This window comes from Quercus suber, unplaced genomic scaffold (genome assembly GCF_002906115.3).
Source record: "Quercus suber isolate HL8 unplaced genomic scaffold, Cork oak 2.0 scaffold_199, whole genome shotgun sequence".
NCBI classification, from domain to species: Eukaryota; Viridiplantae; Streptophyta; class Magnoliopsida; order Fagales; family Fagaceae; genus Quercus; species Quercus suber.
The window spans coordinates 994,611-1,019,497 of NW_027069657.1; the positions used below are offsets into that span (position 1 = coordinate 994,611).

At 32.8% G+C, this 24,887-nt stretch overlaps 2 protein-coding genes across 10 annotated transcripts; one reads left to right on the top strand and one right to left on the bottom strand.

The window, feature by feature from the left end:
• Positions 1 to 663: 663 nt before the first annotated feature.
• Positions 664 to 7,939, bottom strand: LOC112004371 (receptor-like protein EIX2). 3 transcript variants are annotated; one of them, XR_010631157.1, is made up of 4 exons: positions 4,957 to 7,936; positions 3,983 to 4,050; positions 1,643 to 3,394; positions 664 to 1,303 (listed from the first exon to the last, which is right to left on the bottom strand). XR_010631157.1 is itself a non-coding variant. In XM_065779112.1 (4 exons), the coding sequence occupies exons 1-4, from the start codon at positions 7,866 to 7,868 to the stop codon at positions 3,369 to 3,371; spliced, it is 2,859 nt and encodes a 952-aa protein (XP_065635184.1). In that variant the 5' UTR covers positions 7,869 to 7,939; the 3' UTR covers positions 664 to 3,368. The 3 variants fall into 3 exon arrangements, 2 of the variants coding, with proteins under 2 accessions (XP_065635184.1, XP_065635183.1); XM_065779112.1 differs by having other exon boundaries at positions 664 to 3,394; positions 4,957 to 6,049; positions 6,197 to 7,939; XM_065779111.1 differs by having other exon boundaries at positions 664 to 3,394.
• Positions 7,940 to 15,124: 7,185 nt separating this feature from the next.
• On the top strand, positions 15,125 to 20,146 carry LOC112004352 (single-strand DNA endonuclease 1). Of its 7 annotated transcripts, none has more exons than XM_065779121.1 (9): positions 15,128 to 15,346; positions 15,459 to 15,616; positions 16,017 to 16,078; positions 16,854 to 16,923; positions 17,017 to 17,090; positions 17,779 to 17,838; positions 17,961 to 18,353; positions 18,897 to 19,050; positions 19,577 to 20,146. In XM_065779121.1, exons 2-7 carry the CDS (start codon positions 15,493 to 15,495, stop codon positions 18,009 to 18,011), a joined length of 441 nt encoding a protein of 146 aa, XP_065635193.1. In that variant the 5' UTR covers positions 15,128 to 15,346; positions 15,459 to 15,492; the 3' UTR covers positions 18,012 to 18,353; positions 18,897 to 19,050; positions 19,577 to 20,146. The 7 variants fall into 7 exon arrangements, with proteins under 7 accessions (XP_065635197.1, XP_065635198.1, XP_065635193.1 ...); XM_065779123.1 differs by having other exon boundaries at positions 18,897 to 18,988; XM_065779122.1 differs by lacking the exon at positions 18,897 to 19,050 and having other exon boundaries at positions 17,961 to 18,101; positions 18,182 to 18,353.
• Positions 20,147 to 24,887: the final 4,741 nt, after the last annotated feature.

Consider the following 24,887-nt stretch of genomic DNA (forward strand, 5'->3'; position numbering starts at 1 on the left):
TAGTTTTGTCATAATCCTGTCCTTGATGTTGCAGACATTTCACACATCATTTTTTTGAGATTCTTCTGCACAATAGGAGAAGTAATTAAGGCAGCTAACTTTGAGCACTTTCACAGTAATCTATGCTTTTTTTTCTCCTTCTCATTGCAAATTAAATTGGAACTTCATTGCATAAGTTGGAGTTTATAAAGAAAATGTTGAGAACCAGTAAGAAGATGGAATCTAGGTAGGTAGCTTCAAGGGGACCTGGGCCCCCATAGCTGAGAGAGAGAGAGAGAGAGAGAGAGAGAGAGAGAGAGAGAGAGAATTGCACAATTGCAGTATTCATCAATGAGTAGTTATAGTCCAAGTGTACCTTCTTATATCAGACTTGGATACTAACTAACCCCAGATTATCAGCTACTTAAGCTAACCAACCCAACTAACAAATGCTAACTTGTCATACCAGTCAATCACAGCCTCAATGTTACCATACAACCCACACACAATACAATTTGTACAGATTCCTAACAGAAAACTAAGGCAAGAGAAGCACAAGAATTATGAAAGATAAAGACAAGATGAAGCAATAATTAAGGAAGACTTATGTTAAAAGGAAACTTAACACTTTCATGGCACGCTTATGATTAAATAGGCTTTTTAGCCAAAACAAGCCATCAATGCTTAGCTCAAATAATTTTTTTGCCTTTGTTTATTTTCTCTAGTAATTAACAATGGTAATCATTTAAATATCACCATAGAAAGAAGTGGATTATTGTTTTCGGTATGATTTTCATGTATGCTAGGGCCATACTTCTCTGAGGATTCTAAATAGGACCTTCAAAGTTCATTAACTACATACTTTCTTACAAGTGGGAGAAAGCATGCCACAGGACACTATTGACTTGACATGCAGGTTGCAAGTTTCAGGCTCATTTTCGTACGCTCAATACAGGTTACAAGACATGCTTTCATATTACAAAGGCCTTTAGCCTAAGCAAAGCTTACTAGCTTTTAGCTGATTACTCCATGGTCACGTCCCACTTCTTATAGATTTGAGATACCTGTTCTGAATTTTCAATCAAGAAACTGCATACCAGTAGCAGATTAATGCCTAGGAACATGCAAATATAATATCAAATGTCATTTTGGCAAAGGTGCAAAACTGGGTTGAGCTGTAGTAGCCTTTGCAATCATAATGAAGGAACCAACATAGCCTATCCCAGTGATGGGTTCAACTGTCACTGTCCTCACACAACCTTTGGTTTCGTAAACATCTTCTTCTTCTTTCTTCCACCCCCCAGCCCCCCCAGTGAATTAGAATCTATTCATCACAAACAATTACAACAGTATTAATTAATAAAGTATAACATTTTGTGTCCAAAACATATTTTTGTTTTTTGTTTTAGATGAATGGGAATTTATTTCTTAAAAACAATTACAGCAGTATCAAGAGTCAAGACAAGCAGACTACCAAAGAATCAAAACCATATAAAGATCCCTATAAAAAAAAAAGGGATAAAATACTACAGATAACAGGACAACATATTATCAAAAGCAAATGGAAGAATATACCAATACAACTGTTAAGACTTAAGAATCAGATAGTCTCCTATTTATCCCAAAAAAAAAGAAAAAAAGAATCAAATAGTTTCCATCTAACCTTTGTTTCTAGATGAATCCTTGATATGCCTGCTTGATGCCAGTCTCCATCTAACCTTTAAGACTAATCTTGAAGATAGTTTCTTCATCTTTAGATTGTTACCACGCCATGAGTGTTTTCTCCATCCAACTGATATAAATGAGCAATCCGAGTAACTTTAAGAATGAGAACAACAAAGTTCTTTTGCCTTTTAGAACTCCAATTGCCCAAGCTAACTCTGCATCCCAAGTACCAGGTTTTCTAGGAATGGAACAAAGCTTAATAGTTACTCCCAAATATGTTTTAATATCCAAGAGAATAGAGAAGATGATCTCTACTTTCTCCATCTTCTGAAAATGCAATGACGTACACCATCTTGGTAAATCCCATTGCAGCGACCAATCCCTAGTGGATAATCCTATTCTTAATAGCTAGCCAGTAGCCAAGCAATGAAACTATGCTTGCGAACAGATTCAGAAAACTACAGAAGCTTGCACTACTAAATTTTTGGTAGAGTAACTCCAATAGTACTCCATGTTTCCTAAAATTCGAATATTACAGATTTTGCAAGTTCTGAAGTGACATTTTCTCCTGTATTATTAATTTCTTATCAATGTTTCACCTTAGTATACCTGCCTTGAAGATAAACCAGAGCTGCAAACATTGGCTAACTGCCAACTTTAGTTACCTACAATTTGCCAATTTTGTTTCTTTGATGAGGGAGGAATCATCTTAATTTTTTTTTCTTCCCTGTTTTGTTTTCTGCTCTGTTTCTTCAATGAATATACCATTTCATCATCATCACTAAAAAAAGAAAAAAGAAAAAGAAAAAGAGGAACCACAATATGCCAATCATCCAGCCAAAGATAATTAAGTACCATTCCCATCTTCAGTAAGATGTATGAGAAATTGTCCACCTAAATAGGAGTCTGAAAATTTATAAAACTTCCATATGGCAAATAGCTAGTAAGTGTCCAGAATCCCTTACAGTAACATTTCTCTAAATAAGTGAATCATCCAATTTTAAATATCCCAAGATTAAAGGAAAGCACTGCTGAGAGACATGTTATTTTGAAGAAAATTAACTACTATTTGGAAGACGAAAACAAAAGTGTAGAAGTAAACTTGCTACTGTATCAAAATATTGTGTACATTTAATGAACATTTCATGAAAAAAAAAAGGTAGAATAACTTGAAAACCAGGATCCAAGGTAAGTTTATTTATTTCTTTGAGATTTAAGAAAATAACTCTAAGAATATTCTCCTCAAACATCGAAGGCCAAATTTGGCAGGGGAGAAGCAGACTTTAGAGACCCACTATTTTGCAGCCTAGGCTTCCTTCATAGAGATTTGTTACAAACAACTTGTATAGTTTGCATAGTCATGCACAATCTTGATGTCTTACGTTGAGAGTTTACAAAGTGATCGCTAAAAGAGATTTTAAAGAGAGCTAGATGAATCCTTAGCTCGTCTATGGAGGTAATATATCAACTTTTATTTTCAAAGTACACAAAACAAAGGTATATGCTCCTTACAAATATGGAATAATAGAAGACTCTTAAAAAGTTCCTTTTGAAAAGAAGTATATGCAAGGTTCAAGTCCATTGGAATACCTTGGTATATATCCTGAGGCTATTATTGGCAAAAATCCAATACCGAAAGACAAGCAAGTTGCCATATTTTTGGACAAGCATCATTTCAACCATCCAGCTTGGTACAATTCCCTGTGAACCTATTCCAGTCTAGATCAATGAGCCCACAATGTGCGTGGTTCTGCAATAAAAAAGGTACAATTATGAAGAAGCTATTGTTGTCCAGGCACAAGGGTTCAATCTTATATAAGGGAGCCAATGAGTTGTGATTGTGAATCAAATCTGAAAGGTTTAGAACTGTCTGAATTCCTATTTGAGAGATGTCTAATTGCTTAAGATTTCTGTGTTGGTAATGTTGCAGGAAATTGTGGACCAAGCGGACTCACTGTGATGGCATTGGGTTCAAAAGTAGGAGCTCCATTGTGGCTTACATTCATGACAATAGAGTGTGAAGACGTAAGGTTCATGAGTTTAACAAATTTTCAGGAGATTCAGGATGGGACCACAAAAGAAGTTGTCATATATAAAAAGAAAGATATGCAAGAAACCTATAATGGCCTAAGGAATTTGGGATTTGCCCAGACAGCTGAGAATTGTCTATCTAAATAGGAAACCAAAAATGTTTATGCAAGGAATCTACTGTTCATGCAAGTTTCCTGTTTATCTTCAATATGATGTTTGAGAATTGTTTGCCTAAACAGGGAATCAAAAATGTGTAAAACTTCCATATGGCCAATCACAATTAAGTTTCCAAATCCCCTTACAGTACCTTTCAGTATTGGCCCTTTGCAAGCATAACCATGACTCTTAAAAATGAACCATCCAGTTTTAAATATCCTGAAACTCAAGGAAAGCACTGTTGTGAGGAGAAAAGTATAGTAAATTAACTATCATTTGGGAGACCTAAGTAAACAAAACATAGCAGCAAACTTACTACTTTATCAAAATATTGTGTACATTTAATTAACATTTCAAGAAAAAAAAAAAAAAAAAAGCTGAAAGACCTTAAATTCAAGATCCAAGGTAGTTTTTATTTATTTCTTTGAGAATATCAGAAAAAATTCTCCTCCAACATCAAAGTCCAGATTTGGCAGGGGAGGAATGGTAGACTTTAGAGAGCCACCATTTCGTAGCCTAGGATTCCTTCTTAGAAACTAGCTGGAAGGGATCCAACTGATATCCTTGAAATTTTTTATAAACACAATTATTTTGTCCCGTTATGCACAATTTTGTTGTTTTTGTTGAAACTCTACAAAGTGATCACTAGGAGATTCTTAAGAGAGTTAGCAAGATAGCCGGATCCCGGATGAACAATGGGAATAGATCAACTGTTGTTTTTAAAGTAACAGATACAAAGCCTAGGCGTCATTTCAAGGTATGGTACACTACTTTTATTGAATCCATTGCTTGTAGAAACTAAAATTTGATTTCACAATATTAATCTACATGGATTAAATGAAACTACAAATTGGATTGCCTTTGACATTCATAGGAAGAAACACCATATTCATATATGCTAATGGAGTGTATTAACTAACACAAATGTTATAGACATCATCAAAATATTGATTAACATGATCACATGACGTTTGCACTAAATATGAAGAATCATATAACATTTACTTACAATGAAACAACACCCTTAAGTTTGTACCCATTTGATCTAGACATCATCAAACTATTGATTAACATGATCAAATGACATTTGGACTAAATATGAAGAATCTTACAACATTTACTTACAATGAAACAACACCCTTAAGCTTGTACCCCAAATGATCTAAGAATTGAAAGTACATAATTCTCCATTGCTTGTTCAATAATAAATTACCACATACACTCCAAAACCCAACCACAAAGCCGAGTGCCATGCTCACATAGAACCAATCAACTTCAAGTCCACCAGTTGCTTTACTCCTTATGTTTTCATTGTTGGGTTTTACACCATTTGTAGTACAATTAACAGTAAGTGGTGGTCCACAAAGTTTGTTTCCAACAAAACTGGATGGATTGAGGCTTTGTAGCTGAGTGCTTAAAGGGATTTTCCCAGTCAATTTGTTGTTTGACAAGTTCAAATGATTTAAAAATGTCAAACTTGACATGCTTGAGGGAATTTGACCCGAAAGTTGGTTCAAAGAGAAGTCAATAGATTCCAAAGATCCCATAGTACCTATATTCTCAAGAATACTTCCAATTAAGAAATTATATGACAAATTCAACGATTGTAATCCTTGAAGACTAGTAACTTCTTTGGGGATCTCTCCTGATAAATTGTTCTTGGAGAAGTCTATGCTTTTTACCAGTTGAAGAATGGTGCTATACTCTAGAATGTTCCCCTTTATAACTAGCAATGCACTTTCAAGAGGAAGAGTTTCACCATAATAATAAGAATCATTGTAAGAATTCAAGTGGTGATTTGAAATATTATTTGTGGCCATGGCACTAAAATTTTTAACACATCTAGGTATGCTTCCATATAGCTTATTATGTGAAAGGTCCAATATCTGGAGTGAAGTTAGAGCGCATAATTCTTTTGGTATGTGACCATGGAAATAGTTTGAGCGAAGGCTAAGAATCATCAAGCTTGTACATCTATGCCCAATCCATGAAGGTATGTTTCCAGCAAACCTATTTTCAACAACATCAATAATTACCAACCTTTCACAATTTTTCAAAGATGATGGTAATTTTTCAGAGAATTTGTTGTTGTACAGGTGCAAAGAATGAAGATTAGTCAAAGATCCCATGGATGCTGGAATACTGCCACTGAAATTGTTGTTTCCCAGATTCAAGACCTCCAAGTTGTTCCAATTCATCAAACAATCAGGTATTTTTCCTGATAAAAGATTTTTTTCAAGATTGAGATGTTCCATGTTTTTTGGCTCATTCACTCTAAAACAAAAAAAGTGAGAAATAGATCTAGAGAATGAATTGTTAGAAAGATCTAGCATATACACATTAGAGGATATACAAGGTAACGAACCTTTGAAATGGTTTGAACTTAAATCAATCACTGAAGCAGACAAAATCACAGGACTGTTTGGAATTTCTCCATTGATTAGATTGTGGGAGAGATTTAGATGTTGGAACTGTGAAGACAAGTTCCAAAATGAAGGAGGAGCCATATCTGAAATCTGTGTGTAAGAAATGTCTAAAGACAGCATACGCCTTTGTGAACAAAGCCATTGGGGAAATTTTGGCCCTAAATTCCATGATTGTAAGCTTAAAGTCTCAAGCTGAAAAGGAGGAATCCAATTTTGACTTGCTTTTAAAGTCAGTTGGTTTCCTCCTGCATCGAGTGACCTCAAACTGGTTAAATTGGCAAAAAGAACTTCGGACACAACACCTTTCAACACATTAGAATAAATATATAAAACCTCAAGTTTGGAAAGCTGTCCTAAATTTTGAGGGAGGGTTCCTTTGAATTGATTCTTCCCAAGATTCAACATTCTCAGAGATGAAAGTTTTCCCAAACACACTGGAAGTGGACCTGAAATTGAATTATCCTCAAAAGAAAGTTTGACTAGATTTTTAAATACCCCAAGTTCATCCGTCAAATGACCATGGAGTTGAGAAGAACTTAAGTCTAAGATCTCTAGTCTATCTGAAAGACACCCTGATAAACTTTCTAAGATTTCAGATATCTCTTGACTCCATTTGTTGGATGACAATTTGATTTCTCTTAAGTTACAGAGATTACCCAACGATCTTGGCAACTTTCCTCCAAGTTCATTGGATGACAAGTCAATACTAATGGCAGATGTTAGGTTTCCAATGGCACTGGAGATTGTACCCTGCAAATTACTGTACTGAAGGTTGAGAAACTCAAGACGACTAAAACTATACAACCAATTGGGAATTGAAGAGTTGAAATTGTTTTCAGATAGATCAAGGTGCCTAAGAGAAGTCATGTTGTGGACATCAACAACAAGAGGAATGAAAGGAAGCTGGCAATAATGCAACCGCAAGTCTAACAAGGAAGGGAGTGTGTTTGTGAGTTGAACCCAATCAGAGACTTTGCTAAGATTTACATAACTCATATCGAGATGTTGTAGCAAAGGAAGACCAGAAAGCCATTCAAGGTTATTCACATATAAACCACCAATCCAATAACTTTCGAGATTGAGAAAGAGCAAATTGGAGAGATTTCCAAGTTGATGAGGAATGAGTCCCACAAATCCCGCATTAGAGAGATTAAGAGATGTTAAACTCTTCATTGAACCGAGAAATGGGGGAATAGGAGAAGCAGAGAAATCATTGAAGCTGAGGTCAAAGTAATTCAAATGCTTCAAATCAAGCAGAGAAGGATTTAGCTTACCACCAAACATTGACCGCCCATAGGCTTCATATTGTTCTTCAGTTGCAGAATCACCCGGATAAAAGGTTCTGAGATGGAGTTCTTGGACATGACCAGTGAGGTTGTGGCAAACAACACCCCCCCAATGACAACAATCCCCATGGGCAGTCCAAGAGGAGAGCCGGTTTGAAGAATCAATAAGATGTTGCTTGAAGTTGAGAAGAGCCTGTCGCTCGGTATCGACGCAACGAAGCTCAGAAAGAAGTCCGGTGCAGAAGAAGAAGAAGAAGTTAGGAAGAAAGAGAAAGGCAAGGAAAAGGAAAAGGAATGAAACGGAAGGTCTGAAGGAAGCCTCCATTATGAGATGAGGAGATGATTAGAATTAGAAGTAGATAGTACTAATTTATAGCAAATCAGTTTCTTTCAGCTCTCTCTCTCTCTCTCTCTGTTTGCTTAAAATTCTACACATCATTGACTGACTTTTGTAAGTACTAAGTGGTAGGACCCTCCATTTTTATGTTGATATGGCCACATTATTATTATTATTATTATTTTTTTTTTTTTATAAGAGGCCACATTATATTATATCATATCAATTAGCTTACCTGCCAATACAGAAATTTCATTGGTCAATGTTAATTGTCATTACTCGTAACTTTTATAAAAATTCACGAATCATTATATTGAGTTTTTTTTGGGGATGGGTGGGAGCAATAAATTTTATTGGAATATAGAAAAAACAATTGAGAAACTTTTGTTTTTTTGACAATATATATTGAGATTTGAAAAGCACATATAGCATGCTAAATTGCATATTAAAATGATAAGTTAGTCGGGACTCGGGAGTTTAGCTAGATTTTGACGGCTTTTTTGGTAAAAAAAATTATTTTTTATTATTATTACAATTATTGGTAAAAACCTTATGGGGGAATAGCCTCTCCTTATAAACATTATTTTAAGCATTAAAATATCACATTTTGCACTAAAATTGATTATATCACATTTTGCATTGAAATGGCTTTGAAAACACAACTTTATTATAGACACATTTTACACTAAAATTGCACATTTTGAAGTTTTGATACAAAACATTATTTTTTTAAAGAGGCTATTTGTCAGAAAAAATTTTCCACATAAAATAATATTATTTTTTCAAAAATCTCTACATTTTACTTTAAAAGTGTTGCAAAAAAAGGGAGTATAAAAGGTAACTGTATGCAAAATATTACTTACTGGTGTATTCTTAAAATGTATAGTTATATTATGCAAAGTTCAAGCATAATGAACTTAGCTCGAATGGAAAGGGCACAATAACAATTTTATCATTGAGAAAACCTACAGAATAATTATGAATGTGCAAGTGTTTAAATCTTAAAATTTTTGGGACATTAATTTTTGATGATGCATAAAAAATAGAAATATTCCTTATCAATTACCATCTCCAATGTTTTTGAAATCTTTCTCTAGACAAAAGTTTCTTAGAAATGCAGTTTCTTACTCAAACCAAATATATTCCCATTAATGCTTTATTATAAATATTATTATTATTATTACTAATATGTCAAAGACTTTAATTATTTTAATTAAAATTGAATCAATGAATTTTTAAGTATAAATATGGTACATATTGTGAATTTCAGTTAGCTCAATTCGTAAAATTTATTGTTGTTGAATAAGAGATTTGGAATTTAAACCCCGCTTACACCAAAAACCAATGGGTATCTTGGCCTATTCATAAAGAATAATTATCATAGAACGAATACTATAGATTGAAATTCAATTTCGTGTGTATAGTGTATATATATATATATATATTATGATGAAGACATGACAAAGTGATCATCTCTAGAGTGAGGAAATGTAAATGTTAAGGAAATTTACAATTAATAATAAATATAAAACTGAAGTTGTTTGACTTTTGGCTAACCGCATAAGATCATGCTATATAAGCTTTTGAGACTTCAATTTATAATATAGATAATTATCCTGGAGCATATACTGTAGATTTTCAATTTACTTCCTTCTAGATGCCTAGAAATTTTATATTGTTCTAATTAATCTAAATTGTTTCAAATGCCATTTTTTGGAACTTTATAGTTGATTGATGACATGTTTTCTATATTTCCAACTCAATGCTTTCCAGGAAATGTTCTTCATAAAGAATTGGAGGAAGAGTTGAGCTTGATGGTTTAGGACTTGTATATATTTAAAATCATTTAAAATCCAAACGATATGAATGAGAGTCCTCCAACTTGCAAAACGTAATAGAGACAATTGGTCTTATAGTAATTACAAAATTATGACTATTTTTTATTTGCAAGAGAAAAGATAAAATAAAGGTTAAACAAAATATCCAAAACTTTTAGTCTCCATTTGAAAACCCAAATTAGACTGGCTCCTAACCATAATGGGGCTACTATGCTGCCACCATTATGACCAAGATCAAAATACAAAGCGATATTTCTGAATTCGTGATTATTCAAATAGTGATAAATTCAATTTACTACTTTATTTTATTTTATTTTAGGAAATTATAAATTTATAATTCAAAGACTTTGAACCTCTAAAGTCTTGAAAAGAGAGTTTTTGAGACTTCATTTTTATTGTCCAGTCTTTGGATTCGGCGTAATCCATACGTTAGGCAGAACTTCTCAATTTAGAAAATTGTTTCTTTAGTACCTACTTTTCAACACTAACAATAGCATTTTTGTCTGTCTAGATTTTTCTAGAAAGTGTCTTTCAAGAAAGTAAAAGCTTGATTGTGAGGCCTTAGAATCTTGACAACAAACAATAGGAGATATCGAAATCTAATACCGTGTAAACTGGGTTTTCTTTGTTAACAGCTTGAAATTTTGGTAAGTTATGAGTCCCTAAGTAAAATAATAATAAAAAAGTCTGGTTAAAATGGTTCAGTGTCAAATTGTCAATTAGTTAATGCATGGAGTATCTTTGATTTTTTTTACTTAAGTTGTTTTGGTTTAAATTGATTTGAGGTTATGGCAGACAACACCCTCCCATAGACAACAATCCCCATGGGCAGTCCAAGAGGCGAGCCGGTTAGAAAGATCTATAAGGTCTTGCTTGAACTTGAGAAGAGTGTGTTGCTTGGTATCGATGCAACAAACCTCAGAGAGTCCGATGTCGAAGAAGAAGAAGTAGTTAGGAATAAAGAGAAAGGCAAGGAAAATGAATGAAATGGGTCTTAAGGAACAGTTCATCATCAGATTATTATTATATTATTAGCTGCAAGTGCAAGGCTTACTCATAAAAAAATTACACTAAACATTGGATGCTAATTTATAGGATATTGACGACAATCTTGTGCCAATCAGTTTTTATTTATTTATTTATTATTTATTTTTAACCCTTGGGATTCACGTGATGATGAATAAATTAATAAAATATAAAAATATAGCATGTTTAACATAAAATAAATAATAAAAAAGTGAGTCTCCTAAAGTCTTCCACTCTAAAAAGTTGTGTGTTTTTCATTTTTCTATAAAATAGAAGTTTATTATTTTGTTTTGTCAAAAGAAAAAGAAAAAGAAAATTATTGTTTGCCATTGTCTAACACAATTGATGGGGAGTATGCTCAATAAAATAAGAAGGATGTTAGTTTAAATCTCTCATTTTTCATTCCTTGAGGCCAAACATTTTTTATAATTTTTTTTTGTTAAAAATAAAATAAAACAAAAGGATTGTCTTCCACTAAAAAAGTAAAAAATAATAGTAATTTTGGCTTATCGAAAGCATTCAAAATTTCTAATCAATTCATGATTCATGTTCATAGAGTTTAGACTACAAAAAGCAACCACAGTCATCTTTTTCACAAGTCACAAAACATAAACCCTCTTGCATAGTCTTCCACTACAAAAAAGAAGTCTTTCACTATAAAAAGCAAGTCTTTCATTTTTAAAGACATTAACTGCATGAGGAATATTATAAACACAACATTTTTTATAATATCTAATTAGACAAATTTTTATCGATTCTTATCTGAGCATATCATCAATATCGTGTTTTCACTTATCAAATTATTAAAATAATTTGTCTTTTTGATAGTTGTGATTTTTTTTTTTTTTGGGAAGAATTTGAGTAACACAAGTGATTAGGGAGAATCCTTCATAAAACTAAGTCATTAGTTTGAATCTCTCATTTTTTCTGGAAAATGAGAGATTAATTGACAGTTCATTTATTTATTTATTTTTTAATGGCTTAATTGATGACTTAGGACTTGTGTGTCTGTGTATATGTATATATTTTTTTAAACGAGTCCTCTAGTTTGCATAATGTTAATAGAGACAACTAGTCTCATAGTAATATGAAAGGAAGTACTAAATTTGCTATCAAAGTTTCTCTCCTCTCTTCCCCCTAATTTTGTACCACCAATGCCAAATTTTTGTGGAATTCAACACTTCGAGTAGCGAACTCTCCCAACTCTCTTCTCAATTACCTAAATTAGTTGACACAATCAACATAACACCTATAAACAAAAATGTTAATAATATTTACTTGAAAGACTCATAAAATTTGAAGAAAAATAACCAAAACTTTGAGTCTCTTATTCAAAAACCCAATTTAGATCAAATGCCTCCTAACCATAATGGGGCTGCTATGTTGCCACCATTGTGATCAAAACCAAAATACAAAACGATAATTCTGAACTCCTAATTGTTCAAATAATGATAATTGAATTTATATGATTTTTTTTTTAAGTTACAAATTTATAATCCAAAGACTTTGAACATCTAAAGTCTTAAAAGAGAGTTTTGGAGACTTTGTTTTTCTTTTCCAAAGTCTTTAAAGCCCCCTTTACATTGGGCAAAACTTTCCACACGTTAGTGTTTAGTTTTCTCCATTGTATAGTTTTTCCAAGAAAGTGTAATTCTAGTAAAGTAAAGCTCATGGGTCCTCAAAATTTTGTCCGCTATATAGTTTTTCCAAGAAAGTGTAGTACTAGTAAAGTAAAGCTCATGGGTCCCCAAAATTTTGTCCACCGCCTAGTTTTTCCAAGAAAGTGTAAACTTTCCACACGTTATAGACTTTTAGTGTCTAGTTTTCTCCAAGAAAGTGTAGTTCTAGTAAAGTAAAACTCATGGGTCCCCGAAATCTTGTCCACTATCTAGTTTTTCCAAGAAAGTGTAAACTTTCTACACGTTATAGTGTCTAGTTTTCTCCAAGAAAGTATAATTTTAGTAGAGTAAAGCTCATGGGTCCCCAAAATCTTGTCCACCTAGTTTTCCACACTTTAGTGAAAGTGTAATTCTAGTAACACTAACGTTTTCTTTTTTTGATAAACAATAACACTAATGTTGAATACATTAGCAATAACATTTTTCTCCATTTAATTTTTTAGTTAATATCACTTATAAATATATTTAACCTAAAAAGCCGAAACCCAACATATATGAGCTCAATTATGATATATTAATCACCCATTCCTTTCATTATTATTCGATGTTGGACTTCACTCGCACGTGTACACCCAACATCTAACACTCTTATTTTTTTTTTTTTTTTTAAAAATCTAATTCTCGAGTTCTAAGAAGTAACAAAGTTGATGTGGATAAAAAAATCCATGTAGAACTCAAGTTTCTTAAAATAAATTATAAGATTGTTATAACTTATAAGAGAACTTGAGTCTTAAGGATTTTTATAATATTTTAGTTTCCTTTAAGGAATTGAGACTCGAATTCCATGTGAATTTTTAGCTGAACTCAAGTCTCCACGTTGATTTTTTTATCCACATCATGTTTGCCACCTCTTGAAACTCAAGTCATCGAGACATGAGTTTCTTGAGTGAACTCGAGTCTTAGAGACTTGAGATGCTTCATAATTAAAATGTTTGTTTTTCGGCCTCATAACAAAAACTGTCCAAAGGGGAAAAAAATCCAGGTTTTCTTTGATAATGGGATGAAATTTTGGTAAGGTACTGAAAGTCTAGATATAATTCCCCAAGTTAGAAAAAAAAAAAGAAAAAAAAGAAAGACTATTAAAATGTGTTAGTGTCAATTAGTTAAATGCATGGAGTAGTATAGGCATCTTTGGTGTCTTATGTTAGTCGTTTTGGTTTTAATTGATTTATATACCGTTTATTTAATTTAATGATTTTGATTGTATTTCTCCTAATATTTCAAAACTTTTTCAAAACTACTGGTGACTATGAATATGAGCAATACTTGGAATGTGGTGGCTTGGAAGGTTGATGGAATTTGGAAAATGGGTTCAAATACTCTGTAAATCATTGGATTTCTTGAATCCAAATTAATTCTTATTTTTTAGATTGATTATTGTTGGTTGCTGCATTATCATTTTTCCTTTCCTTTGGCATATACTCTCTTTTTTTTAGGAAAGTGTCTAGGGTCATTTTGGTTGGAGTAATTTAATTTAAAAACAAAACTTTATAAATTATTTTGTAAAACAGAGTCTTATAAAATAAAGCAACTTTGTGTTACTTATTTGTGGTAATTGCTCACTTCACGTAAGATTATTTGACTTGTTCGCAATGAGAAACTGTCACACAACTAGGAGAGAAGAAGACAATTGCAATTCATTGTAGGCTAATGATTCTCATTCTCTTATATTCAAAGCTAAAACCAGCACTCTTGATGCCCATACTTATTAAGTCATTTAAAATTTTTCAAATTGTAATATATGCATACCACTGCAAACAACATAATTGGAATTAAGTTCTATGTCTTTACATATATATGACATATGTGAACTCATATCTAGATTGCAATTAGATGACAATGCTAATGCAACTTGGTCATAGTAATTGGAAAGTACAAGGATTAATAATTTAGATAGAGGTAGCGTCTAGCTTCCTCTCACGCGTAGATCCACTTGGTAAATATTTTCCACAGTTGAGTACTAACCTTCAATCAAAGAAAATGTCATTTTATGTTTAAGAGTATAACTTACTTTTGTATTTGTTAGGGGTCTTTGTACAGCAGTGGCACGCGTCTCGTTTTGATATGTTAGTGGCTAGACCTTGGTTTTTTTTGGAGTAATCGAGTCTGGTACTCACGCCAATGGATTGTCCATTGCTCGCTACTGTTGTGTTTTCTCCTAGGCAAAAGGCAATATAATGAGTAATGAATATAATAAATTAGTGTGAAAAATAGTTTTCTCATGTATGGATTATTTTAGCATGATTTGAGTTATGAAGCATAATTAAATGTGAGAAAATATGTTACGCTATGAAGTATATACGAATACGTATGAAGAAAATATGTGTAGATAACTATAAGCAAGTCCTAGCAAGTATCTTTGACAGTATTAAACAGATATATTTGTCTATGCCCAACTTAATTTATGTATAGTTTTAAATCGATGCCAACAAATACATTAAGCAAGATTATATGCAGATTATATTTCAGGCATGGTTTTACTATGTTTATTGTAAATCCTCAAACCCAAAAGTATGTTCCACCACAATTTTGATGATATATGTTTTGTATTTTCAGTTCAATGTTGTTAACCATTTCTAATTTTAATAAGAATTTTCTCAAAGAAAATGTAGTGATACACAGTGAGAACACTTTGAAACCCAATGGCATTGATTTATTTTGTTGTCGAGGACACTAGAACTTAAATATAAAAAAAAAAAAAAAGTCCAGCCCAAAAGAACCAAATTTTGTAAAACCATAAAAAAGACCCAAATCTGATCCATTGGGTCCAATCATTCTCTCTGGTCTCTCACCATGTTCGGTACACAAGTTGCAGAAGCACCCGCACAAATCACATTCGCCATTTTCATATTTTTAACGGATAAATAAAACTTCGACTTTTCTTGGAATCATGCAAGAAAACTCTACCACTTCACCATCTCCAGTAAGTTTCCCACTTTTCTTTTCTCTTTTTCTCGCCCACCAAACAGGCCCTAATGATTATTTTTCTTTTGGGATTTGTGTTTGGTTTTTAAAATTTGAATATGGGTTTTTAGGAACAAGAGGGTGTGCATAGATCTCTCTTGCTGGATGGTTCAGCTTCATAACGTTAGCAAATCACACTCTTGTATGAAAGAGAAGGTTTATCTCAGAGGTCTCTTTCACCGCCTTAGAGCTCTCATTGCTGTTAATTGCACCATTGTTTTTGTTACAGGTACTTAATTCATATGCTTTTGTCTTTCTGGGTTTCTTCAATTCTGTCATTTACTTTTAAAACTAGATGTGTGTTTTTGATTTAATCCTTTACTTATTGTGAAGATTGGGTTTTCGGTTTTTTGTCAAAGAATGACTAATGGGGCACTTGATTTTTAGGAATAGTTTGCATAGATGTTTGTGTTGGTGATTTTTCTTTTTTAAAATGAGACTCTTATAATGTCACTGTTCTCTGTATACACACTATGTACATGGGATTTGGCCCCTTTAGTGGTTAATGTATGAATTCTTGCATATCTTTGAAGTATATGAACACAATGTATTCAGTTAAGATGTCATTGCTTTCAGAGCATGGCATTTGACCGCATATCTTAATTTTAAGTAATCTTTGCTGCCTGTAGATAGATCAATTCCTGCTATTAAGTTATCAACTTATAGACGCCGCTTAAATTCAAGAAGTGAGGTGAGAATCCTTGTGTGCAAATGCAATCACTGTATGTTGTTTACTTTCTTTTAAACTTATTTTGGCTAAAGTTTTGGGCATGGCACTTGGCATCCCTTGTTTAGATGGGTAATGTCTACGGTTAAAGTAAAATTTTTCAATATAGGATTATAGTAATAGAAGCAAGAACTCACTAGTTTTTTTGTCAAATAAAGGAATATTAAAATTTATCTACGTGAAATCTTTTAATGGGTTTAATGAATAAAAAAGTGCAACAAATGGAAAGAATGAAAAAAATTTATAAAAAAAAAATTATTTTATCTTATTAATCTAAACAATCTTGAAAAAAAGTATTCTTTTCTAATCTAAAATTTTCAGGTCTAGTATGGTTTATTTTGCATGATATTATGGTAAATCATGAACACCACTTCATTCAATAAAACTATATATGGGAATATGTTTTCCTTAAATGCATTCTTGAAAAAATATTAGCCCCCCCCCCCACCCCCCCCCCCCCCCCCCTTTTTTTTCTTCTTCTATTGTAAACAAAAAAACCTGGATTAACTCTATATATTTTTATTTATTTATTCTAAAATTTAGGATCGAGGAAGCTGAAGCACAGTATGCATTACTAAACTCAGAATCATTATGTGTGAGTACACTTTTTACTATTAGTCATGTTGGGATTATTCTATAGGAGATGCATGCTATGCACTGTCATATTCTCATCATAAAACATCACTGACATTGTTATCGTCATTATCATTTTCATTAACATTACCATAATGACCATCAGGATGGATGTTACACTTTGGACTCTGATGTCTTTCTTTTTGGTGAGAGGACGGTGTACGGTATATGCCTTGGTAAGTAGATTCACATTTGGTTGCATATTGAAATTCCGTCGAGTAACTTATTTTTTGTTTACTAATTATGCATCCATTTTGCTAATAAATTAGGAGATGGTGGTTATGTTATTTGCTATGAAATGACAGATGTAGAGAGACGGCTTGGATTTGGAAGGAACTCATTGGTAAATTTCTAATTGTAAATGTAAAATATATATATATATATATATTTATTTTTTATGAAGCTTTTTAGAGAAAATAAAAATTATCTTTTGCTATATATGCAATTGATTAACGACAACAACCAAGCCTTAGTCCCAATTGTTTTAGGCTTGGCTATGGATCCTTAACATATTACTCACTGTCTGCTATATGTATACTCTTCCGCCATATGCAATTGAGTGCATCCATAACACTTAGTAATATCTTCAAAGTTTATCATCACCTCATGCAATGATAATGAGCAACTTTGAGAGAAGGCCAAAAGGGTGATAATAAGCTGCAAAAGCTTTTACATCTTGGCTTTATGATATGACAAGAAGCCCTCCTTCAACTCCTTTAATAATCTATGTTCCACTTTACAAGACCAGAAAAAATATAGCTCTGTTTTAGGAATTGTTGTGCGTAATAGCTTCTCATATGGAACTGATCACGTGTGTGCGCGTGCGTGTATATTTGTGTGGACGCATGGGTTGTCTCAATAATATTGATCGCAATCTGCTTCATTTTCTCCTCGTGAAATGGCATTTATGAAATCATTTATCTAAGATTCTACTTTTGTATATTCCATTTGAGTTAAGCTTCATCCTTTTGTAACAAGCTGGGTGACACAGTAACTTTTTGGATAAGTAATTCAGTAACTTGTGACTTCAGATTACCCTTGCACTACTTCTTGGCTGTGACTACTCTCAAGGAGTTCATGGTCTGGGTCCTGTAAGTTCTAAACCTGTTCTTTCTCTCTGGTGGACTACATTCTTCTTTATGTACCTATCAGATTTCATTTAGAATGGTGAATGGAAGCTTATGCTGTTGTACTAAAATTTCCCTATCTTCAGGAGACAATGTTGTCCTTCAAAAAGTTGCCTCTGAAGGACTGTCCTTCGTAAAAAAGAAAAGAAGTTCAAAGAAACAGGGGACCATTTCCAAGTGCTATAATAGCAAAGAGAACTCACTGGGTCATGATATGAATGTTAATGGTGAATTCTAGAAACCTTCTATAGTTCATGTAACAGTCCTGCATGTGGTTCTATTATGCTGTTTTGAAACTTTTTTGCAGGCTAATGGACTCTTTTCAAATGACACTTTCTCCTTCAATAAGAATGGGTGAAGGGTGGTTATGGGTACCAAACCCACTAGGTGTGAGTGTGTGCAACAGCAATAACCAAAATAATAACAAAGCCTTAGTCCCAAATTTTGGGACGGCTATGGATTCTCAACAATTAGTCAAGGTCAGCCACATGTATTATTTTCCTCCATTCTATATTATCGGTCTTTGTAACTTCCTTAATTGACATGTCATTTTTTACTGCTTCTACTAAAGTTTTTTTTTTTTTTTTTGGGGGGGGTTCATGGGTGTGCTAAATTTGAATTAGGTTTACAACTTAGTTGTGATTGAGTAGCAGTATAGGATAATGTTTTTTTATCTTTGAGAAAAAAGGTTGTGATAAAATTGGGTTTTTGGGTGACTTTAATAAATCTTTCATAAAATGTTTTAGTAGGTATTTTTTGACACAAAAAATAATTGCTATATATGTGTGTATGTGTGGACAATTTTCTCATGCTTTTTTAGGATTTGCATCATAAGTGAGAGACTTGTTTTATCTTCTAGTTATATATATATATATATATAATGTGAAAAGGGGTAGAGGAAGACCTAAAATAACATTGGTAGCCAAGGAGGGTAGTTGATCTTTTATCTGGGTGGAGGACTTGGTTTGGGAAGAACTATTTGGTGATTTGAAATTTTTTACTGTTATGTTTGATGTGGCTAGAGGTCGGGACTTGGTGTGATGACATGTGCCCATCAACAAAAGCAACAAGTCGTGGTGTTCGAGTCCAAGAACCTCTCCAAAACAAATTAGTAGTAAGACTGCCTATCATCATCTCTCCAACACGCCTGCAAAAAATGGGAGCTTTGTGCATTGGGTATGACCTGTTAAAAAATAAAAAAATTTATGTTTGATGTGGCTATTGTGGAAGGCTCGCAATCATTGGGTCTTTGAGGATAAAGACAATTTAAAAAACTAGCTTGAAGTCTTGCTACTTCGATCTTTGTTTGATTGATCACGTGTGTGGGGTCTCAAATAATACTTCTTTTGATTAATTTTGTAATTCTTTTAGGTTATGGAGTGGTTATCATCATGAGTCGGTCGAAACCTTTTTCATTAATAACTAATTTTACTAATAAAATAAAAAAAGTGAAAAAGGATATGTTAATTAAAGACATGACAAACAGCATGATTTTGGATAGGATAATATGATGGAGAATATATGTGGCCAACCCTAAATTAGTCTATTGAGGATCATAGCCAATCTCAAAATTTTGGGATTAAGGTTTTGCTGTTGCTATTGTTTTATAGTTAGGCATGTGTTTTGATCATCGGTTCCAAAAGTTTTACAAAGTGGAAGACTTCACATTGCTGTTACCACTGAACATTTTTTGGTCTTGTAGGAAGTAAGCATGATTCACAAAGGGATGATCCGCACTTGCAAGTTATTGATGCATATTTTGAAGCCCAAGTTTGCAAGTTATTGATGCATATTTGAAGCCCAAGTGCCACTCGGCAGATTCTGATGCTGTGCATAGGTAAAAACATCAGTTTTGTTGTTTGTTGGGACCAATGCTGGTTGCTGCATATGTGAGAGTGTTTAGAAATGTAATGTGTTTGGACCCTTTTTTTTTTTTTTTTTGTTCGTCCCTTCGTGTAACTTATAGATGATTTGCTATACACCATCTTTCATTTCTTTCTTCTTCTCCAGTCTTGTTCTAAACTCTAACCAACTCAATCGGTCAATCCCCTGCCCAAATCCAAAAGAAGCTAAACAGCAGCTGTAAGGTTGTGGCTTTTGATCATTTTACAGATATGGGAATGCAACATGTATTTATATGAAAGGATCAATTAAGAGCATGCCAGATGCTTTGAGAGCATGAACCCTGTCCATCTGTGTGCATCACTTGTTTGTAGTCTGAAAGAATTCACATTTGTTTATCCAAGATATCTGCAGAATGTTATGGGTGCTATACATCTTAGTAAAGAAACTTAATACATATTGAACAAGCACAAGTATTTTACCATGAGTCTTGCAACTCAGCAACATTGCCTAGTCTCCTTTTTGAGGAGAATCAGGATTCGAATCCCCTTCCCCCACTTGTTGTAACATTTGAGTTAAAGAAGAAAAAAAAAAGCACAAGTAATTCAAAATGCTTGCCGTACCTATATCTAATTTTTTTTTTTTTTTTTTTAATTTATAATTTTCAGTTTATTATGTAAAAAGTTTTGACAGTGAGTAATGACTAATGAGTAATGACTCCATTTTTCCCATAAACAATAATAGACTGAACGTCAAAGTGCAAAAGTCCACTACTCAAGGAAAAACCACTTAGAACAAATGGCCTGCAAAGCTGGTTCACGCTTCATGGAGCACTTTTCATTTGGCACTTTCTAAATTTTTAGACCTCAAATTAGTGTTTTATTCTGTGAGTTTGTTTTAATATGTTGTTGTCAATAACCATGTGCCGCTGTTAATTCCTTCAATAGAATTATAGTGCTGGTAAAGTGACATTTGGCTCCAAATATGAAGCACAAGATATGTAATTAGGGCATGCAGAGAGTTGCTCAAACCATAGTACGTGACATTAAAGGCAATATGAGAAGTAGGCAAATGTAATAAACATCTGAGATATGTATACATGAAATAACAAAGGTGATAGTGAAAACAAGGAATTGGAAGTCGTACTGATCAATCATATACACAATAAAGTAAAAATTTTAACATTTGAATTAAGAAATTTTTTTGTCTCTTTTGTTTTTTCCCAAGAAGAATGTAACCGAAGAGTGAGGATGAGAGTAGCGATTCCAGACCCTGAAATTCCTAACTAAAAACAGCCTTGGCTTACAAATCTAACCGTTTAGCTTTAAAACTTAGATGCTGGATGATGATTTGGACAGCAGGTATAGATTTGGAGGTCAATGAACAACAGGATATGACATCCTATGTTGTACATTATCCACACAAAAAAAAAAAAAAAAAAAAACCTACTACTTGGGTTGTAAAGGAAAAACTACACTCAAAAGCATTCAGATCAATTCGTGCAAAAATTCATGTCTATTTTAGCATAATAACCTACTTTTTTTTTTTTTTACATATTTTTCAAAATATCTCACACCCGATTATCTATTTTACTTTAAAATATCAAATTTTCTTGATTTTTTAAATTGTTTTTCTTTCTTCCTACAACAACCACCATTCATTCTCGAGATATATAAATAAAGAATAAACAGCTAAATACAAAATGAATAGTGTCAGTATAAATTTCCACAATTATTGTGAAAAATTTGTAAATTTACACAATTTTACATAGATTAATGTGAATCATTTCTAGGCAAAACTGTGTAAATTTTACTAATTTTTTTGATTATACACGGTATGATAAAAATGCTGAAGGATATGAGGTAGGCAAAAAATTTGATGTCATTAATGTCCATATCCTTATATTTTTTGCGACTGATAATACGATTGTAGCTTAGAACTAAAGGTAGAGTTTGCACAAAATACAATACATCATTTTATTTATTTAAGACTACTTCGCATAATTACCTACTCATGAAACTTGTAATCCTTGCCAACAAATGTGGAAACACGGATGTAGCAGTCACTTCCTCAAAGTAGAACGTGTGTCCTAAACTCGCCACGTTTACAAGATCAACTACAGAATTTAAAGAAAAAAAAAAACTATTTTTTAAAAGATAATGCAACAGTAATATGTGAATATGGCAGTATAAAACACAAGTTTATTTATTGAGTGAAAGACCCTTGCAAGTTGCAACTCCAATGAAATGCCTATACCAACACTAATAGCCTTCTTACATGAGCGAGCATTGATGTGATTTCAGACCCTAAAATTACACATCACATAAGTGAAAGAGATTCCATGGGAATGAAAATTAATTGGAAGCATGTTATATGGTCATATATACAACAAAAATGATTCCCTATGTCTAGCTTGTTATATTACATCCTATAATGTTTTCAAGTGAATATTAGTTTGTTCAACCAGGGTTTAATTTCTTTAATTTTTGAGCGTTAAGAAAATTATGCCATGACACTAACAAGTTAATTTTTGGTCATTAAAGCATGCCAGATCAAAGTGTGCAAAGTGCACGCAATGGTAACAATTTAATGCAAATGCGGTGATGCCATGAATTATAGTTGTTGTTGTAATTGTGATATGCTTTGCACTGATACGCCTTGCATTCTCACTGATCACTCGGAGCTTGTTCTCTCTCCTGGCAACCAATACAAGATTTGCTCTCCTCATTGCATATTCTTATGCAATTTGCTGAATTCACTGATCACTCGGAGCTTCTTTTTTTTTTTTTTTTTTGGGAAAGGTCAATTAGCTTACCTGCCAATACGGAAATTTCATTGGTCAATGTTAATTGTCATTACTTTACTCGTAACTTTTATAAAAATTCATGAATCATTAAATTGAGTTTTTTTTGGGGATGGGTGGGAGCAATAAACTTTAATGGAATATAAAAAAAAAACAATTGAGAAACTTTTGTTTTTTTGATAAAATATATTGAGATTTGAGAAGCATATATAGCATGCTAAATTGCATATTAAAACGATAAGTTAGTCGGGAGTTTAGCTATATTTTACGGCTTTTTTGGCTAAAAAAATATATTATTTTATTTTTATGACAAATAATGGTAAAATCTTATGGAGAATAGCCTCTCTTTATAAACATTATTTTAAGCATTAAAATTTCACATTTTACACTAAAATTTGATTATATCACATTTTGCATCAAAATGGCTTTGAAAACACAATTTGAGTATAAACACATTTTACACTAAAATTGCAAATTTTGAAGTTTCAATACAAAACATAATTTTTTTTTTAAGAGGCTATTTTTTAGAAAAAAATTTCACATAAAATAATAATATTTTTTTCAAAAATCTCTAAATTTTAACTATTGCAAAGAAACTTCGTATAAAAGCTTTAATGATATTGTATTTGTATGCAAAATACTACTACTGGTGTATTCCAAAAAAGTATAGTTATATTATGCATAGTTCGAGCATGATGAACTCAGCTAGAATGGAAAGGGCACAATAATATTATATCATCAAGAAAACTGACAGAATAATTTTGTGTCTGCAAGTGTTTAAATCTTAAAAGTTTTGGGACATTAATCTCTAGAAAAAAGTTTCTTAGAAATGCAGTTTCTAACTAGAACCAAATATATTCCCATTGATGCTTTATTACAAATATTGTTATTATTATTATTGATACAAGGGTTAAAGACTTTAATTATTTTAATTAAAATTGAATCAAGGAATTTTTAAGTATAATATGATACACATTGTGAATTTTAGTTAGCTTAATTGATAAAGTCTTTTATTGTTGAATAAGAGAGTTAGGGTTTAAACTACACCTACACCAAAAACCATTAGGTGTCTTAGCCTATTGATAAAAAATAATTATCATAGAGCGAATACTATAAGTTGAAATTCAAATGCATGTGTGTCTATACATGTGTGTGTGTATATATATATATATATATATGAATGTTCAAATAGCTTGTAATACACTATGAACGTTTAGACCCCCAATTAACAAATTATCAACTTAAGCTTAATGTCAAACAATGTACGTGCAGAAAATGAACACAAGCTAATAACAAAATTGATAAACAATCTAAATCAAATAAAATCACATCCACAGCAGAAATTAAATGGCAAAAATTAAGGGAAGAGAGATGCAAACACAAGGACAACACAGTGATGTGTTATCAAATAGGAAACTAAAGCACTCAGCGTAAAACCTCTCTGCCGCCCTCCAAGCGGTCAATAATCCACTAAAGAATAAAGTTGAGATATATGAACAGCAGAAGACCTGCCAAGCCTAATCTACCTAGTGTACCTAAGCCCTCCAAGTTTCTTGCTCTAACGAGGTTGCACTGAACCTTTGTCTTCTTTAACTTACCGGATTCCGCTATAGCCTATAACATCAATCAATAACCATTGGTTTCTTCCTAACTATTTCTCAAAGTACCAAATAGCCTTCTCACAAATGTGGGTATGATGAGAAAATGATTTAGGTAAGAACCTCTCAAGGATGTAACAATGGAGAGGGTGAGGGTAAAGGAATTTGAAAAGTCTCTACGTAAAAATTGTGGATGAATCAATCTTGTTTTTCTCTAGGATTTCTCTTTCAAAATTCTCTCTGTAAGCTCTTTACATTTCGTAAGTATAAGGGTTTATATATAATGGTGTGTGTTTGGAATGCGAAGAGTCATTTTTCCAAAACAGGGTTGGCTGGCAGCTTGGCCTCGCGACTAGACTAAGCCGCGAGTTCTAGTCGCAAGGTAACTGAATTGCCAGTCTGGACTTTTTGTCCTGTAGTGCTCCAGCTGGCATGACGCTTTAGCTTCTCCGTATGCTTGGCACGTGAGCATCTTCTGGCGACTTGCAAGCCGCGAGCTACCTGCGAGATCCAGCCGCGAGTCCCTGCTTCACTGCACAATCTTGAGCATTTTTTCACACTCTCTCACACACTACCCTTACATAAATCCCACCTAAATACAGGGTTACTAAATGCTAAATACAAGCAAATTTGGTACAGAATAAAGCCAACAGAATGGTTGATTAAATTCAACCTTACAAAATATATATATATATATATATTATAATGAAGCCATGACAAAGTGATCCTCTCTAGAGTGAGGAAATGTAAATGTCAAAAAAATCTACAAT

What these genes read in the sequence shown, in the direction of transcription:
- LOC112004371 (XM_065779111.1), bottom strand. Translation starts at nt 7,868, where the DNA reads ATGGAGGCTTCCTTCAGACCTTCCGTTTCATTCCTTTTCCTTTTCCTT. An exon ending in CTTAAGGGTGTTGTTTCATT is followed by an intron (nt 4,051 to 4,956) that starts GTAAGTAAATGT and finishes CTTGAGTTTCAG; the next exon opens with GATATTTAAAACTGGATGGT. An exon ending in CAAAGGGCCAATACTGAAAG is followed by an intron (nt 3,395 to 3,982) that starts GTACTGTAAGGG and finishes TTTTTATTGCAG; the next exon opens with AACCACGCACATTGTGGGCT.
- LOC112004352 (XM_065779121.1), top strand. Translation starts at nt 15,493, where the DNA reads ATGGTTCAGCTTCATAACGTTAGCAAATCACACTCTTGTATGAAAGAG. An exon ending in GGTGTACGGTATATGCCTTG is followed by an intron (nt 16,924 to 17,016) that starts GTAAGTAGATTC and finishes CTAATAAATTAG; the next exon opens with GAGATGGTGGTTATGTTATT. An exon ending in GAGTTCATGGTCTGGGTCCT is followed by an intron (nt 17,839 to 17,960) that starts GTAAGTTCTAAA and finishes CCCTATCTTCAG; the next exon opens with GAGACAATGTTGTCCTTCAA.